Source organism: Suncus etruscus, chromosome 7 (genome assembly GCF_024139225.1).
Source record: "Suncus etruscus isolate mSunEtr1 chromosome 7, mSunEtr1.pri.cur, whole genome shotgun sequence".
Lineage (NCBI taxonomy): Eukaryota > Metazoa > Chordata > Mammalia > Eulipotyphla > Soricidae > Suncus > Suncus etruscus.
The window spans coordinates 88,695,767-88,714,540 of NC_064854.1; the positions used below are offsets into that span (position 1 = coordinate 88,695,767).

An 18,774-nucleotide genomic window follows, 5' to 3' on the forward strand; every position below is an offset into this window, starting at 1 on the left:
TAATCAGTTAAACTCAAGCAATTGTTTCTCTGATATAAGTTTCAACCAGAAGCAACCTCTATTTGTCTTAGCATACACATACTAATTGAATTCATCAAGCCATTGGCTTGCCTGGATTTCAGCAATAGCTTTAGTTTATTTAATATGAATAGCTTTCACTCAGAGAAAAAAATAATGAAACAGTCCAAATATAAAATCAAGCAAAGTTTATTGCATGTGAAGAACAATCACATGAATATGAAGTAGTATGATCAGGATCCAAGAAAAAAAGTATATGTTATTTATTTCTGTCCTGTTCCAGAAATGGTTGTTTACTCTTCACTCTCATGGATCACCTTCTGGAGAGAAAGGTGTACAAATTACAGATGTATGTTTCACACATCAAGTGTGTGTGTACACACACAAGCAAGTACAAGTGATTATCTCATTTGTATACTTCATTAGAATATAGGACCTTTTTAAACTTCAGGAGAAAACTACACCATCTATCTACATATATATTGACTGATGATTAATGCCAGCAGAGAGTGCTTTAAAGATTGCAGAGGGAAAGATGTCATCATATTTTCTCTTTAGGAAGGTTTGTTTTGGTTATTTTGTTTTATGATTGTTGTTGTTTTTATCAAGACTTACATACCTAGTTTCCAATAGGAATCTTTTAAGCCAACAAGGCCCAAGATTGGTCACTTCTAAGAATAAGGATTCTCTAATGGTCCTGTAGATCAAGGGTCTCAAACTCACGGCCCTCGGTACAACATTTTGTGGCTCGTGGCCGGCCTTCAAATATTGCAGTATTCACGATTATTTGCTTACTGAATAATCACAATAAAAATCGCATTAGTAAGAAAAAATCGCATTAGACATTATGCGAATGTTTAATGCAATTTTTTCTTACTAATGCGATTTTTTTTATTGCGAATATTCGGTAAGCGAAATCCCTTATGCGGCCCTGCCTCACCCTGACTTTGCCTCCTCCGGCCCCCAGGTAAATTGAGTTTGAGACCCCTGTTGTAGATCAAAACTGTATCACTGTGTGTTCTTCCCTCTCATCCCAGCAGCAGAAGCTACAGCATACATATTTTTCCCCACTCTCCCATCCAAATACAGTGTTATTCACTCACCCTGCTAGAAGGAAAATCTCGAGTTTTAGCACGAAGCTTATTGACTTGAGATTCTGCTATATCAGCACGTTCCTCAGCCTCCTCGAGTTCATGCTGTGCTTTTCGGAATTTGTTGAGATTTGCATTGGCTTGTTCATCCTACAATCAATAGCCCAGATAGGTAAGACCTCTCTTGGACCTTAATGTGAGAAAACAGATCAGGCTACTATTCTAAAATTACAAATGTGTCTGACTTACAGCCTCTTCAGCCTGCCTTTTATAGGATTTGACTTTCACTTGAAGTTTATCCACCAGATCTTGTAATCTGAGCACATTCTTCTTATCCTCTTCACTCTAAAAGTGAGAACATGTGACTATAACCATAGAGAAAGGGGCAGAGTGCATGAAGTCTAGATAGTTTTCTAAGGCTAAAGTGTTTCCTTATGAATTCTGGAGAATCCAGGATGATGTTTGCACTTGACTGAGGAAGTATCTATCAGACCTGGTATGACAATTCCTTGATCCGCCGCTCATACTTTCTTAGGCCCTTAACAGACTCAGTGTTCTTCTTTTGTTCTCCTTCAAGTTCAAATTCCAGCTCACGGATCTATAGAAAACAGATGGAAAACCAGTTTGGCACTGAAAAGACTAGAAAGCTATGCTGATGGTCGTTTCCTTCCACAAGTACCCGCATCTCCAGTTTCTGGATCTGCTTCTTCCCACCCTTCAAGGCCAGCTGCTCAGCCTCATCTAGTCGAAGCTGCAGGTCCTTCACTGTCTGCTCCATATTCTTCTTCATCCGCTCCAGGTGGGCGCTTGTGTCCTGCTCCTTCTTCAATTCTTCAGCCATCATGGCTGCCTGAAAATCAAATCATACCAATTAAGATGCCAACAAAAGTCAAGTGCTATCAAATCAGGGATACCCAAGGATCTGAGTTATACTAAAGAAACAAGGCAATAAAAATGAAGCATTGATATTCTAATTGAGCCCATGCTGTCATGATAAAATTAGAGAAAAACTAAACCAAGCATATAAAATAATCTAAGAAATTAAACCTTTAAGAACTGGATGGAAAATATTTTTTCCTTTATTAAACTGTCTTCTTTGGGATCTTCCTCCATCCCATAAAAATAAATTATCATATAGTCAACAATGTTTGTTTTAGAAGTAACCTAGATATTATAGAAGATTCGGTTTATACTAGTTTACAGGCTTATGAATAATGAGATAAAAGCAAAGTCTAAGTGGGTGTCACAACACAAAGGCAATCAAATTGTGAGTTAGATTCTTCTCTGAGCAGCAGACAGAGGGCGCTATGAGAACTGAAAGAAAGGCTGAAAGAGTGTCCCTAAAGACCAAGACATTTAGGTGCTGGTGAGAGGGATGCAGGCAATGATAATCCGAGGATGTGATTTTTATGTTTGTAGTAATTCATATGTTGGAGGAAAGAAAATCATGCATCTTCATGCACTTAAGAAACAATATAATCCCTTCTTTCGCATGTTCACTTTTTAAACATGAAATTGGAAACCAAAGAGCTTTAGGGGAAGTCAGAGTAACTTAAGGAGCCCAGGTACAACCAAATATATCTCAGGATGGGGAAAGAATGAGGGCTCTAATGAAATAGTTTTGAAAACCAAGCATGAGCAAGAAAAAGTAAGAGAAAGCCTTACATCTATAATGGCCTTTTTTGCTTTCTCTTCAGCATTCCTTGCATCCTTATTGGCATCCTCCACCTCGTTCTGGAATTGTGTGAGATCTGCCTCCAGCTTCTTCTTGGTGTGGATGAGACTGGTGTTCTAGAGCAGAAGCAGGTGTTATTGTTATCCATGCATGTCTAAGAGCAGGCTCTTTCCCCTCTGCCATTCTTGAGCTTACCTGGGCATGAAGCAGTTGTACTCTTTCATTGGAGTCTAGGAGCTCTTGTTCTGCCAGTTTCCGTGCTCTCTCTGTCTGCTCCAGAGAGGCTCGAAGCTCCTCTACCTCAGCCTGCAGCAAGGTGGTTCTGCGCTCCACAATTGCTAGCTGCTCCTTTAGGTCCTCTTGGCCCCTGAGAGCATCATCCAGGTAGATCTGAGTGTCCTAGACAGAGAATGAAGGAAAATATAGGCAGCTAATAGTGTTATGTCATAAGTCTTGTCTATATTGAAGTCAATCTGAGAATGAGAAAGTCTTTCATACCTTCAGCTGTCCCTGAACACTCCTGAGGTGTTTGAGTGTCTCTGCAGCTTGGCGGTTGGCATGACTCAACTGGATCTCAATCTCATTCAAATCACCCTCCATTTTCTTCTTGATTCTGATGGCTTCATTCCTACTCCGCACCTCAGCATCCAGAGTGCTCTGCATCATCTCCACCGTTCTCTGGTAGTTCTTCTTCAGCTGCTCAATCTCTTCATCTTTTTCAGTTATCTTTCTATCAATTTCTGATTTCACTTGGGTCAGTTCCAGCTGAATTCGGAGTATCTTGGCTTCCTCATGTTCAACAGTTGCCTAAAAAGAATAAAAGAAGACAAGTAAATCTGGTGACAATATAGACAAAATGAAGGGTAATAAAATTTGATGGATATTCATAACATTAAGACATTAACATTTCAAACTATTATTCAAATTTATATTTATTTATATATTACTAGCTATTCAAATTTGTTTATATTTATTTATATATTATCTATTCAAATTTGTCTATTCAAACTGTCAAACTAACTCATTCATTGCAAAAATAAAACGTTTCATTTTTAATTTTAATTATTATATTTTCAAGTATCAATGAAATTTAAAGAATCACATGCAATGAATTCCCTAATAAATTAAGCATAATTCTTAAAATGTTTTCATGTTATTTTGACAGGAGATAGAAAGCATTAGGAGATGGCTTCATTGAAACAAAAATAAAGGCACAGAGTGAACCAGTTAGCCTCCACTACCAAGGTACTACCATTTCTGAAATGTTTCTTCAACAGCCTTCGGAATTATGCTAACCTCTGCTTCCTCGAGAGCCAGCTGGATATCAGCTTTTTCCAGTTCCATCTGCTTCCGTGATTTCTCGAGTTCATGAATAGTTTTACCATTTTCAGCAATTTGTTCTGTGAGATCTGATATCTCATCTGTAAAGAAATAATTTAAATTGCATTTAAATGTCTCTGCCTAAGGTTCTAGGAATAGTAAGTTTCTAGGTATATGCTTTTTAATGCATTTATGATAACCTTAAGGATGCTTTGTCATGAGTTAAGATATCATACAAAAATCAACTTGAAAATAACCAATTGATGGTGAACACATACACTGTACATAAGATTGGTAAAATTCTGAAGTCAGCTCATAGTCTGACAATAGCACAAGAAGATTTTATAATTTTTTAACTGCTTACGTTCTAAGTTCTTATTTTCTCGTTTCACAGTTTCAAGTTGATCTAAAGCTTCTTCATAGGCATTTTTCAGTTTGAAGAGTTCAGTGCTTAAGGTACGGGATTCCTTCAGAGATGCCTCCAGCTCTGCCTGACTCTCATCACACTTGGTTTTCCATTCAGCTAACACCTGAAAAAAAAATAGATAAAAGTAGATCCATTATTAGCTCTTTTCCTCCAAGTTCTAAGTAAACACTGTATAAGCTACCTAAGCATGGGTAGCCTAATTGGGCTTTTGGTGTCTCATGCCTTTGTTATTTGTTCTTGATTGCTGGACTAATCAAAAATACCATACATTCACTCAAAATTTCCATTTCCAAAAAACAAATGCTTTTTTGAAAATAAAGAAGTTTGTCATAATTGCCCATTTCCTAATAGAAAAATCACCCTAAATTTCTAAACAATTCATTAGATTTTTGATTTAAATCAAACACATTTGCCATGTTGTGCTCTGTTGAAAGGGGCCTTCCAGAAAGCATTAAAATGAAATTTAGATTTCCATGTATCAAACACCCAGACAGGTGTCTTTTCAAAGTTACAGGAGAAAAAATACTTAGGTTTGATCAACATTGTATAAATGTCACTATGTCCTCTGGCAATCTTTCAAAAGGATCTCTACCCTTTCCCCCCATTTGTATTTTGAGTTAGAGATGAAGAAAATACAGTGAAGCTCGAGGACTTCCAAAGCATCACAATATAAGTGAGGGAGTCAATGCTGGTTCTGTCTCCTTCCATTACTATCAGGTTATGTAAGATCTTGTCAAAACTTTGACCTTGTCAAAGTTCCTCTGTTTTTTGTCCAGAGAAGCAGCCATGGAATTGGCTCTTTCAACATCAACCATCAAGTCCTCAGCTTCTCCTTGAAGCCTCTGCTTGGTTTTCTCCAAAGAAGCACACTTAGCATTCACTGCCTCAATCTGTTCCTCTGAGTCCTGAAGGCGCTGAGCAAGTTTTTTCCTGAAAGTATTTAAAAGACAGAAAATGGTCTTTAAATGGAAATTTCCTAAAATTAATTATGTATAAACTCAGAGTTGCTAATTTATGTGATTCAAATACCCTCTTGCCTTCTTGAGCTCAGAAGAATTTTCTGTCTGCTTAAAGATCAGTGATCAATAATGAGTCTTTTCTGTAGGATGAATGTTATTTGTCTTAATGAAAAGTGCTAGTTCAAGTTTCTTAAATAGCACAGCATTGCATTTTAAAAAGAAATGGGAAAACAGGTAACAAGAAATTTATTTCAAAGTAGTTCTAAAGTAAGTACTCTATGATATGTTAATTTAAGAGTTCTCATTTTCTGAGATTTTCTGAGATTTCCAAAGTACTTCCAAAGTACTGGGGCTATACTTAGAGATACTCAGCCAACCAGGTGAGATAGTTTAGTTTAGTTGAGTGATACAGGGTTTCTTGGACTGGTGGTGCTCAGGGCCACCAGAGACAACCAAATATCCAGAAGTACTCAAGGAATAGTCTGAGATCAGGGTTCATTTGGGTCAAGGTTTTTATCCCAGACAACAACAGAGCTATCTCCCCAGACCCAAGACTTCTAGGTTCTCTTAAAAGCAGATAGAATTTCATACTTGGCCTCCTCCAACTCCTCTGTGCGCTGGATGGCATCCGTCTCATATTTAGTCCTCCACTGAGCAACCTCACTATTCGCTTTGGATAGTGCCCTCTGTAGCTCAGCTTTACCTTCCTGTTCCTCCTCATATTGTTCCCGAAGCAGGTCACAGTCATGGCGGGAAGACTGAAGGGCATGGGCCAAGGCATTCTTAGCCTGCAAATGTCAAGAAAAAAATAAAGTTTCTGTGAGGTTTAAATTTCTCATCCAGCAGCATAAAACAATCTAAGCATGCTGCTGCTTCATAAACCACAGAATAAAGCTCCACTCCTACTATGCCTCCCCTCCCACTGAAATTTTTGTTTGAAAGTTAGATCAAGGAGCATTCCACCTAATGAAATACCTTACTCTCTTCTTCTAACTGCCTCTTGAGTTCTTCTATTTGTTGAGTAAATGCCTGTTTGTTCCTGGAAAGTTGGGATACTATACTTTCTTTTTCTTCTAGCTGATGACTCAACTCACCTGTGTACAGAATAAAATATATTTACTTTAGTTGTTCATTTACTGGCTTACCAAGCTCCTATTGTATTTATATAAGTTGCTGTGCTACTGTTTGGGAGAAAGTAAGGTGTGGTGCTTTCATAAATGCAAAAGTTCAAAAAGAAGATTGAAAACAAACTGACATGGTGCTGTTAATCTATAAAATTGAGTGACTTGTCAGTAAAACCCACTGTGAATTCAAACATTATTTGGAATATTCAAAACTCTCAGCTGGTGTTTTTAACTGTTATTGGGCCATTATGAAAGTCCTGTTTTCCTTTTTTTTTATATCTTCAATAAGTTAAATTAAACTTTTGGGACAATATGGTAAATCTATGTTTAGATGCTTCCTTTGAGATAAGAGAAGGAAAAATACTTAGTAGGAGAGACCTTATGATTCTAGAAGGGAGGTCTGTAGATGATTGCAGAAATAACTACTAAATTATCTTTCTTCATTATCAATGTTGGGGCAGCTAGCAAAGAATTCACTCATGATGATGAACTTGGTGGTAAAACATCACAAGTAGGACCAGGAAGAGAGTACAAATTTTATAAGGCAAAATTTAAAGCATTTGCCTTGCAAGCAGCTGTTAGTTCAATCCCTGGCACTGCATTTCATTTCTTGAGCACTACCAGGAGTGGCCTCCTAGCATAGAGCCAAGAGAATAACTTGAACATAGCCAGGTAGAGCCCCAAAATAAACGAAAAATATTATTTTCTTATATTTTTATTATATACACCAAGAGGATATACAAGTGACCAAGAAGATATACAAATTGGTCATATTTCTCCCTTTTTCTAAAATACTTAATGGCATATAATAGGAATTCTTGTGCAAGAAAAAAAAACTAAACTAAACTAAACAAAACAAAACAGAATTCATATGAAGAAAAAAAAAAAGGCCTGGCCAGAGTAGTGGCGTAAGTGGTAAGGCATCTGCCCTGCCTGCACTAGCCTAGGACAGACCGTGGTTTGATCCCCCCGCATCCCATATGGTCCCCCAAGCCAGGAGTGATTTCTGAGCACATAGATAGGAGTAACCTCTGAGCCTCACGGGGTGTAGCCCAAAAACATAAACAAAAAAAGAAAAAAGGGAAAAAAAGGCCATGTGATTTGGCTTCTTGTCCTATTTTTACATTTTCATTTATTTTTAGTGCAAGTTTATATTTATTTTGAGAAAGCTTATATCTAGTAATATCTAGACCCCAAGGTAATTCTGTTCTACTGTTCTCTCCCTTATCTTTACTGAACTCCCAATGTTTTGGATAGTTGGGTAGACTGAGATTTTATTCCAATTGCTTTGACCCCCAAATTACACTTTCTTATAAATTAAATTTAAACATATAATATCCTTTCATTTTGACCAGTTCCTCAGTTTCAGGTGGTCTGGCTTGTTCCCACAGCTCACCAGCTTCTGTATGAAGACGAGACTTCTGTGTGGTCAATTCACTCATACTCCTCTGGAGTTCCTCATTCTTACCCCTGGCTTCATTTAATTGATCCTCAAGAGTCCTGCATATTTTCTCCAAATTTGCCTAAAAGGTTTGAAAATGAAGAAAAAATAGTTTATATTCATATTTAAAAGAGCATAGATTTCTCTATTATAAAAAGTGATTGGTTCATTGTGCTTAGGCACCTTGGATTTTGACATGCTCTCCACGTTGCTGGCAAGGTCATCAATCTCAAGCTTGAACTCACTCTTCTCCTTTTCCAGCTTCTGCTTGACCCTCTGCAGATTGTCTATCTGCTCCCCAAGCTCTGTCATGCTCTCTGCGTGCTTCTTCCGCAGTGCAGCCACCATGACTTCATGCTGCAGAGTGGCCTCCTCCAGATCCCTACGCAGCTTCAAGAACTCAGCCTCCCGCTTCTTGTTGAGTTCTATCTGGGTGGAGGTGACACCTCCTGCCTCCTCCAGCCTCTCACTCAGCTCCTCTAACTCCCTGGCATAGTCACTTCGCTGTTTTTCAGTCTTGGCACGGGTGGCCCTCTCTGCCTCAATCTCTTCTTCCAGTTCTTCTATTCGAGCCTGAAGAGGAGAGACATTTAACCCTGGGATAAGTGGTCTCTAAAATGACTCAGTTTCAAGAAAAAGGCTAGTTTTCATATTCTCTCTCTCTCTCTCTCTCTCTCTCTCTCTCTCTCTCTCTCTCTCTCTCTCTCTCTCTCTCTGTGTGTGTGTGTCTCTCTCTGTTTCTCTCTCTGTCTCTCTCTCTCTCTCTCTTTCTCTTCCCACACCTGGTGGCACACGGGTTACTCTTGGTGCTGGGGCGACCCATGTGCAAGGCAAACACCCTATCCATTGCACTATTTCTCTGGCCCCTAGTTTTTTTGTTTTTGTTTTTTGTTTTTTGTTTGTTTTTTGTTTCGTTTTTTTTTTTTGTTTGTTTTTTTCTGCTTTTTGGCCCACACCTGGTGACACTCAGGGTTTACTCCTGGCTATACACTAGAAATCGCTCTTGGCCTTGGGGGGCCATATGGGACACTGGGGGATCGAACCTCGGTCCATCCTAGGTTAGCCTAGGCAAATGCCCTACTGCTTGCACCACTACTATGGCCCTAGTTTGCATACTTATCAGAGGACCTCAGTGCTTACATTTTTTTCAAAAATCAAAAATGCTGCTAATTTCCTTTAAAAAATTTTTTTTCTTTAATATAGTCATTACATCTGCATAAAAAGGCAAATATATTGTTTATTTAGCTAAATATTATCCTCCAATATTTCAACTATTGATTGTATTTAAAATGGTTCATCTCCATTGTGTCAGCCAAACACAATGGAAGGCAAATAAATATGTCTATATGCTCCAAATAGCAACATTTGGAGATAGGCAGCCATCTCTCAATACACAAACCATATTTTAAATAAAATCCAAATATCCCTTACCTGGAGCTCTTTGATCTTCTTCTGAAATTGGAGACCCAGAGTTTGTTCATCTTCCAATTTGCTTTGCAGTTGACAATATTCAAAGTCTTTCCTATGAAGAGAAATGGAGACTGTATAAAGAAAAGAGAACCAATAACCTAGAAAACTAAATGCAGATTTCAAAGCATACTTCTTAAGTCTTTCATCCAGTTGTTGCTTGTCATTCTCCAGATCTAATATGGATTCTTGAGCAAGCTTCAAGTCTCCTTCAAGTTTCCTCTTATTCCTTTCTAGGTCTACACGGAGTTTCTTTTCTTGTTCTAAGGAACTTTCTAGCTGAAAAAGTTTACAATTCCTTTTGAGGACAATTAATACACACAAAAAGATAAATGGAACTTTTCTGACCCTGATATCCTGGTTTTATTAATGATCTTCATAGACTTACATCATCAACTAGCTGTTCTAGTTTGCTCTTGATTTTGCTTAAAGAATTGACTTTGTCTTCTTCTGCTTGGAGGTCATCCAAGGTCTGCTGGTGAGCCTCTTGAAGGGTCTTCTTTTCTCTAGTTAACTTTTCAATGGTTTCATCCAACCCAGCAAGTTCTTCAGTAAGATTTTTAACCTATGAAGAAGCCACAAACAGCTATAAGAAGAAATAAAGTTTGCAATGACTACAATAAACTGTAAAGATCGATAAAGAGTGTACCTTGTTCTCTGTGGCATGCTTTTCCTTTTCCACCTTGGCCAGAGTTAGCTCAAGGTCATCTATGTCTTTCTTCAGTTCTGAACATTCATCTTCCAATTTCCTTTTCTTTGCAGTAAGCTCAGCATTGGTCTCTTCCTCATCCTCAGCTCTCTCAGTCACCTCTTTGATTTTGGCTTCTAGCTGGAATTTGGCTTTGATCAATTGATCACATCTTTCCTCAGCATTCAACAAGTTTTCACTTTCCTTTAAAAATAATTATTTTATGAGGTGAGGTATTTTTAGCATTTAATATCTTATTATATATAAATGTCTGTGTGAAGCATCATAACTAAAAGCAGAAATTTCTAAAAATATCCAATTTTATTTAATAATAAAATTAAGTTAAATAGCAATTCTAAACACATACAGCTTGTACTTGGAGTTTCAGGTCATTTTTCTCTTGTACTAGAGTCACCAATTTTTCTTCTAGCTCCTTTCTTTTTGCCTCTGACTTGGCAAGTTCATCTTTAATTTTCTGGAACTCTTCCTTCATGGTGGCCATTTCTTTCTCAATCTCTGCACTCTTGAGAAGGGGCTTTATTTTGAAATATAGCTTCATCCAGGGCCAGTGCTTCACATTCATGAATGAACGTATGTTGTACTGGATGCAGAAAATGGACTCCCTAAAAACAATGTATTGAATATATTAAAGACAGAACCTCACTTCTCTAAATACCTCATACTTGAAAAAAAGACTCTGCTTGACCTTCTCTGCACCATCTTTTGGAATTCCATACGCATAAGATATCCCCTGCACACAGCTTGTGTTCGAGTGATCAGGTTTGCTAGGCGGTCATCTCGCATTTCTTCCAAGGTTCCGAGCAATCCAGCCTTAAAAAATACCTTCCGAGGAATAAAAATGAAATGAGTTAGTTTTTAGGGAGAAGCCTAAAAGGGACAAAAACCAAGAATCTCTAAAAATTATGTATTACCTTAGTATGTCCAAATTTATACTGTGTATGATCAATGTCAATAGATGACAATAGCTTTTCACAGGCTTTTTTACTGTCAATGAATTGTCCTTCTGGGATGGCACTGGCATTTAGTACTCGATATCTGTCATCACAGACACAGGCAACAACAGATGATCAATACAGAGACAAACCTTGAAGATAATCTTGCTAATGTCTCCCTTTATTTCTATAAGGTTAAGATCCAGAGAGAAAAAGAATCTTTCCGGCTAGAGAGTCCTATGTTAAGCCTAGAGCAACACTGGTAGATAGTGTGACTATCTGAAATCTAGACTCCTTGATTCTTAGGACAAGTCCTCTTTCTATATTATATGTCAACAAACTAGGAAGAAACATTTATGTTCTTGCCAAGTTATTTATTTTGTACAAAGCCATAGATTTTTCTGTTGAAATAATCTTCATATCATATTTCTCCCTCTCCAATTCTAGAATTTGTACATAACATCAACAAATGTACAGTTGGCCCATGGATAATATGGCTTGAACATTGTAGGTTTAGTGACATGCGAATTTTCATGTAAACAAATGATATACACTTGTATTTATAGAGTAATACAGTACTATTTTCTCTTTATTATAATTTTCCTGTTAACATTTTATTTTTCTAGTTTACTTTATTGTAAGAATATAGTATTTAATATGTGTAACACTAGATACATGTGAATGACTATCAATGAGGCTACTATTCAATAGCAGGCTATTTTCTTTTCTTTTTTATATATTTTTAATATATTTTTTTGTTTTTGGATCACATCCAGCAATGTCCATGATTTACTTCTGGCTTTGCACTCAAATATCATTCCTGGTGGTACTTGGAGGACTGTATGAAATGTCAGGTATTGATCCCTCATCAGCTGCATCAAAGTCAAGTGCTCTCAAATGCTATATTAACTTTCTGGTCCTAAGAGGTAAAATATTAATTAATTTTTAAGAAGCCCATAAATATACATGACCTCAACTGTTTTGGCAAGAGACACCTTACTCAGTGTAGAGAATTTTTTGTTACCCACCTTTGTTTAAAGTCCCCATAGAGAATCCGATTTGGGAATCCCTTCCGACAAATGCGGATGCCCTCCAGGACACCATTGCACCGCAACTGATGGAGGACAAGGCTATGTTCCATAGCCCCTGAAGACAGAAGCAAGAAATATCAGACTTACACAGAATTTCTTTAAAATGAGGCACATTTAATTTTGGCATTTCCCAAGTCCCAGCTTAGGTTGTGTAGTTCTTTACTCTGTAGATTCCTTCTATCTATTTTCTATATAAAACTATTTTACTTTTAAAAATTTTACAAAATTATGAAAGAGTACTATCTACAGGGCAAAAAAAATGTTTCTTACCTGGGGTTTTGCTTTCATTGGGAATTATACAACGAACAAAGTGAGGGTGAGTAGTTCTTAAATTTGACATCAGTTTATTTAGATTTTCCTAAGTGAAAAAGATTAAAATTGACTGTAGACTGTAGGTATTTGACAAAATAGATATAGTATAATAAAAATAATAATTTTTAAACTTATCATGAATATTAAGAATAATAAAATGAATTATTCTTTTTAAAAAGTGTTGGGGCCAGAATGGTAGTACAGTAGGTAGGGCATTTGCCTTGAACGTGGCTGACCAGGGTTCAATTCCCAGTATTCCATATGGTCCACAAAGCCCACCAGAAGTCATTTCTGAGTATAGAGCCAGAAGTAATCCCTGAGCACCACTGGTTGTGTCTCATAAAACAAAACAAAACAAAAAAGTCTTATGTGTCGGGGGTTGTGAGATAGCTCAGAAATCAGAGGTGCATATAATAGTGTTTCACTTTACAGTGTGAAATATACTAATTGAGTACAAAATTCTCTCCAACGTCAATTAAAGTGATGTATCCGTCTCATGCAGGATCATGGAATGTTTTTCATTGTGTCTATAAAGAAAACCAGGAAAATTTTACCAAAAACTAACAAATCAGCCAAAGCCATGCCTGCTGCATCCATCATCCAGAAGCACCATTTTGCCTATAGCCCTACCTTACAACTCCTTTACAATTCTTTTCAGTAACACCAATCTGACCAAACTTCAGGTATGCCAGTATTGGGCTGATGTCACCTGGGCATTTTGGAGTGAGTGTGGGCATCCTCCCCCCACATTTTCCTTCTTCCAGGAAGCCTGGCAGCTATACGCATGCCCCCAAAATGCAGTTACCATGTTCACACAGGGCCAGCACCACAGACTCCCTTTTTTTTTTTTAAAGAGATGCAAACAAAGCCATAAAAAGTCATGGGTACATTGATCATGCAGCAAAAATCTGGAAATCTAGGGAAGAGAGGACAGACCACGCCCCTGCCCTGTCAAAGTCACACCTGCTGCATCCATCACTCAGAACTACCACTTTTCCTATGGTCCTACATCAGCACCCCTCTACAATTTTCTTCATAAACACCAATTTGATCAAACTTCAGGTATGTCAGTATTTGAGCTGACGTCACCAGGATTCTTTGGAGCAAATGCAGCCATCCTCCCCCATATTTTCCTTCTTCCAGGAGACCTGGAAGCTGAGTACACACCCCTAAAATTCACAGTGTCAGGAATAGTGCTTTTATTTTCTGGACAGTTTCATTTGTTTGGTGTTCTCATCACTATATGAAAATACCAGTTTAACAAAATGTACTGCTAACAAGAGCTTACAAAATCTTCTTCAGTGACTTCATTAAAGAACAATAATTTTCACAAATATGCTTGCTACTATACTCATTTTTTCTTTATTTTTTAAAAAATTTCTTACTTCTCTTCCTTTTTATTTTTTCTATTACTTTTTAAATAACTTTGTTCTCAGTTATTTGGAAACAGATGTATCATGGTCAACTATGTGATACATTTTCTTTAAATAAAGTAAAAAACTAATAAAACATTAGTCTTAATAGAAAATGATGATAAAGGGGCCAGAGCAGTGGCACAGGGGTAGGGCATTTGTCTTGCACCTAGTTGACCTAGGACAGACCGTAGTTCGATCCCCTGGCATCCCCTTGTGGTCCCCCAAGCCAGGAATGTTTTCTGAGCACCCAGCCAGGAGTAACCTCTGAGTGTCACCAGATGTGGCACAAAAACAAAAAAAACCAAACAAACAAAAAAAGAAAATGCTGATAAAATTTTGACCCTATAATTTTAGACCTCATTACTACATTATCATTGTTGTGAAGTTATCATACAACTTCATTAAGAAATAGTAGTAAGATTATGATTTCATTTCTATTTTAATAAACTAAGTTTAGAATCTCTACATCGCTCTTTTTGAGATGATAAGAAGACACACTAATTTTTCTTACCCTGAAAAGGGCAGAAACAGTTTGGAAAGAAGAACCCTTCTTCTTGGCAACTTTCTTCTTTCCACTGTCAGCTGAAAGAAATACAGTTTATAAATCCTGATAACTGCATCAGCAACAACAGTAACAACAAAACACAGAAAACAAATGTGAAAATATTTTTTAAATGGAAGTGAAAACACTTAGTTAAAAATGTTAGCTATTAATAGACAGGTAAAGATATTTTAGTCTTAAGTATTGAATAAAGGGAGAAAACACAAATTCCAGGTGTTCTAAGAAAGTATTTTACCATCTGTTGTTGCAAAGGTGGCATAGAGATGTGCTAGGAGCCTGTTGGAGGACTTCTGATATAGTCCGACGACAGTCTCATTCAGTGGGTCTTTATTTTTCTCCAACCAGCCTGACACACTGTAGTCCACTGTTCCAGCATAATGCACCAGTGAGAAGTGGGCCTCAGCCTTCCCCTTGACCACCTTAGGCTTCTGGAAGTTGTTGGATTTTCCCAGGTGCTGGTCATACAGCTTGTTCTTGAAGGAGGTGTCTGATGCCTTGGGGAACATGCACTCCTCTTCCAGGATGGAGAATATGCCCATAGGCTAGAAAAAGGCAAGATAAAACATGCATAATGTACATTTATAAGCTGAGAGATGAGTATATGAAGAGAGGCCACTGAATGGTTAGAATAGAATACCTTCTCAATGAGCTCTATGCAGGCAGCCAGGTCCATCCCAAAGTCAATGAATGTCCATTCAATGCCTTCCTTCTTGTATTCCTCCTGCTCCAGCACAAACATGTGGTGGTTGAAAAACTGTTGCAGTTTCTCATTGGTGAAGTTGATACACAGCTGCTCCAGGCTGTTATACTAAAACAAAACATAGTGTTTACATGGAAAGTTAGACTTCTTTCAAAATCAGAACCCATCAACCTTTTGCTCCACTGACTTAGATTCTTGCTAACACATGCGCTTTCAAATATACATAGTGTAGCTTAGATCATATCTTCTCCTTAAAATCTTTTTTAAACTTGGAACTAGAAATTGTTTCTCTTCCTGAATTCCAATACTTTGTCCTCTACTGTCTGCTGACTATAATCTACCCTATTTTTTGTTACTCTTCAACATTGTTTATATTATCACTGTATCTTATATTGTTCTCATTTTCCTCGGTAAATCACAAGCTCTTATTTCATTCACCTGCATGTATTGTTCTGGTATATATATATTTATAATTCACTTTGGTCACAATAAAATTATTTTTTAAAAATTGTATATATACAATTTATTTTTAAAATATATATACAATTTTTAAAAAATAATTTTTATTGTGACCAAAGTGAATTATAAATCTTTCACAGTAATATTTAAGGTACATAGTGACAATGAATTAGGATCATTCCCACCATCACTCTCTCCACCCCTGTTCCCAGCACGCATCCCATATCTTCCTCATTTGTCCCCCTATATATACTTTTGTATATATTTATATGTTTATATCTATATATTAAGTTATAATTTTGTATTTGTTTTGTTTGATTCACACTACAGTACTTAGACATCCTTCTGGCATGGTTCTAGGAGTGTTTACCTGACTATGCTTAGGGATGATACCCTGCTGGGGGTCAAACCTGTGCCTTCTGCATACTCCTTTGATCTATCTTCTCAGTTCAGCAATGACTGTTAAATTATTTTTCATGTAGGAGTGTACTTTAAATTTAAACTTAAAACAGTTTTCTCTTTTTTAAAATAATAAAATTCCTCCTAAGTGGTATTTCCCTCCTACCTGACCCACCCTAATTTTCCTAAAATATATGTCTAACACCTTGACACCTTCCCTATATGATCATACAATCTAATTTCTTATCTAATTCCTTATCTGTAGCTATATAAAATGAGTAAAAGTAATGAAACCTCAAATATCTCAAAGCCTGCAATGTCCAAAACGCCAATAAAATGCTGTCTTGGTAGCTTTGTATCCAGTTGCTGATTGATGCGAGTGACCATCCACAAGAACAGCTTTTCATAAACAGACTTGGACAGTGCATTGACAGCATGATGAACCTGTTAAGGGGAAGATCAACTGATGAATTAAGACCCAGATAGTTGGATACCTGTGCTTTTAACTGGCCTGGAAGCATTTGTTTACCTGATCAACAGTTTGACCTTTGGTCACATACTCATTCCCAACTTTCACTCTAGGGAAGCACAAAGCTTTCAGAAGATCTGAAGAGTTCAAGCCCATCAAATAGGCTGTCTTGTCAGCCACTGGCAAGAAAAAAAAGATAATAACAAAGGTGAATCCCTAACTAATGGAAAAGTTAAAGAACTGCTTTGAAAATAATAGATGCTTCTAAATTTTGCTAAGCTTGTTTTTTTTTTTTTTACAGACCATGTCAGTAATCTGCTTTTATGTGGTTAAAGAAAGCTGTTACTAAGACAATCAGATAAATCTTATGAAAGGCTAGAAATTGGTTTCTGAAAGCTTTGTCCTTTATATATATATTTAAACACCGTGATTAAAAACATGACTGTAGTTGGGTTTCTTATTATATCTAAAACTAAACCATTCCAGTAACTCAGTCTGAGTATCCAAGATGCTTGGAAGGAGCAAATATCAAATACTATATAATGGTCTCAATTGAAAATCTATCTATGACATATGGACTATTTCAGAGATTTTGTACCTTCAGTGCCATCTGGCTCTGCCTGTTCCTCTCTCTGCTTTTGCTTGAACTTCATGTTCCCATAGTGCATCACAGCCCCTGTCAACTTGTAGAGTCCAGATTTCTCTTCTAGGGTAAATCCCAGGATATCAATGGCACTCTGGATATAACAACAAAATGCCTTCCTGACTCTAATGATTGAGAAGAAACAGCCTATACATCTTTCTCTCATTTTTACTTACATCTGTAGCCAAAAGCTCCTCAGCATCATCAATACTGGCCACCAGGATTTCACCCTGGCTAATGAATGGGTAGTCATAAGGATTAGTTGTAATGAGCAGCAGCTCTGAAACAACAAATGGAAAAGTTCAGACCTTCACAAACAGAAAACACGGTTTGAGTTCCTGGGCTGTTAGGTTCAGATTTGTATTGCTGGGACCCAATACAATAAATATTTACTTTTTATTTCCTGTGGTTTTGAGGATCAGACCCAGGACCTTACACAAGCAAGACATACATTTCATTACTATCTTACCTCCTAAGCATCCAAATTTAATTTAAAGTTAGAAATATCTTTTACATATTTTATCAAACTCAGGACACACTCAGGCCCATAAGACCCAGGGAACACTTATAGAGTTCTCTCATATAATGTGGATTAAGAATACCAGAGAGATTTAAATTCTGTGCTTTACATAGGAATGCTGCATTTTAATGTAACTGAGAAAAGTTAATATAAAAGCATCTGGATGTTGATCAGAAAATGAGTCTATCTAGAGAGTAACAAGCTTTGCCTGATATGATCAGCGTCTTGTCCAAAATCTGTAGAAAATATGCAGCCTATATCCAAGATTGGGACCCAATATATTAGAAAACAAAGGCAAAGAGAAAAAATGATCAGGAAAATATCCAGAGGAGTCATTTTTTTTTAAAACTGATTTTTCAGGGAACTCAGCATTTTGTGGTAGCTTGTCTTCTGTGCTAGAGTAACATGGACAATTAAGTACTCAATGGGAAAAGTTCAGTAAAACCTGCTGTGAATTTAATCTTGCTTTAAGTTTGTTGCTACCTACTGGATTTAGTCTCTTCATATTGCCACATCCCACTCCTAATCAAGTTTCCTGTGTTGAATTTTGAGTAATCTGTGTATAGCATAACTGTTTTATACTGTCATCAATTCCCTAAAAGATCTTCTAAGATTTTTTCTTACCTATAAGCTCAGGTTTCTTGTTTGAAAGAATCTGATAAAAGATGTGGTAGCTTCTCTCAGCCTTCAACTGGAAAGTAACCCTTGATTTTTCCAGCAGATCTATGATTACAAAAAAATGTCCTCTTCCATGTTGTTCTCCGTGACTCGAAAATATTTAACCCCCAAATCTAGTACTTTCTACTTACATGTTTCAATATCTGCTGAGGCCAGCTTTCCGGTGGTCCCAAAATGAATTCGGATGAATTTTCCCTGTGGGATGGAAGAGAAATAGCACTTCCCACAGCTCTAACTATATCTTCTATTTTTCTCCTTATCAGTTTTATTTATATATCTTCTTTTTTACCTATTTGCTACCCTATCTCAAATGAGATATACCAATCCAGGTGACAAAGTAATATAATACATTATTCAAGATTT

The 18,774-nt window shown here is 37.0% G+C and overlaps 1 protein-coding gene across 1 annotated transcript in view; it reads right to left on the minus strand.

The window, feature by feature from the left end:
- Nucleotides 1-298: 298 nt before the first annotated feature.
- LOC126013807 (myosin-3) overlaps nt 299-18,774 on the minus strand; it is a 28,300-nt gene continuing 9,824 nt past the window's right edge. The window contains exons 7-39 of the mRNA XM_049777008.1: nt 18,543-18,606; nt 18,358-18,456; nt 17,390-17,493; nt 17,169-17,307; nt 16,631-16,749; nt 16,396-16,545; nt 15,181-15,351; nt 14,779-15,085; nt 14,493-14,563; nt 12,525-12,612; nt 12,192-12,309; nt 11,143-11,266; nt 10,917-11,053; nt 10,578-10,833; nt 10,172-10,414; nt 9,911-10,087; nt 9,656-9,801; nt 9,487-9,577; nt 8,239-8,628; nt 8,011-8,137; nt 6,466-6,584; nt 6,082-6,278; nt 5,278-5,461; nt 4,469-4,634; nt 4,081-4,205; nt 3,283-3,591; nt 2,980-3,183; nt 2,775-2,900; nt 1,789-1,959; nt 1,603-1,707; nt 1,359-1,454; nt 1,122-1,259; nt 299-338 (exon numbers count right to left, since the gene is read on the minus strand). Of these exons, the coding sequence (XP_049632965.1) occupies nt 312-338; nt 1,122-1,259; nt 1,359-1,454; nt 1,603-1,707; nt 1,789-1,959; nt 2,775-2,900; nt 2,980-3,183; nt 3,283-3,591; nt 4,081-4,205; nt 4,469-4,634; nt 5,278-5,461; nt 6,082-6,278; nt 6,466-6,584; nt 8,011-8,137; nt 8,239-8,628; nt 9,487-9,577; nt 9,656-9,801; nt 9,911-10,087; nt 10,172-10,414; nt 10,578-10,833; nt 10,917-11,053; nt 11,143-11,266; nt 12,192-12,309; nt 12,525-12,612; nt 14,493-14,563; nt 14,779-15,085; nt 15,181-15,351; nt 16,396-16,545; nt 16,631-16,749; nt 17,169-17,307; nt 17,390-17,493; nt 18,358-18,456; nt 18,543-18,606 (5,088 nt within the window). The 3' untranslated portion in view covers nt 299-311. The remainder of the gene's footprint in view (nt 339-1,121; nt 1,260-1,358; nt 1,455-1,602; nt 1,708-1,788; nt 1,960-2,774; nt 2,901-2,979; nt 3,184-3,282; nt 3,592-4,080; nt 4,206-4,468; nt 4,635-5,277; nt 5,462-6,081; nt 6,279-6,465; nt 6,585-8,010; nt 8,138-8,238; nt 8,629-9,486; nt 9,578-9,655; nt 9,802-9,910; nt 10,088-10,171; nt 10,415-10,577; nt 10,834-10,916; nt 11,054-11,142; nt 11,267-12,191; nt 12,310-12,524; nt 12,613-14,492; nt 14,564-14,778; nt 15,086-15,180; nt 15,352-16,395; nt 16,546-16,630; nt 16,750-17,168; nt 17,308-17,389; nt 17,494-18,357; nt 18,457-18,542; nt 18,607-18,774) is intronic.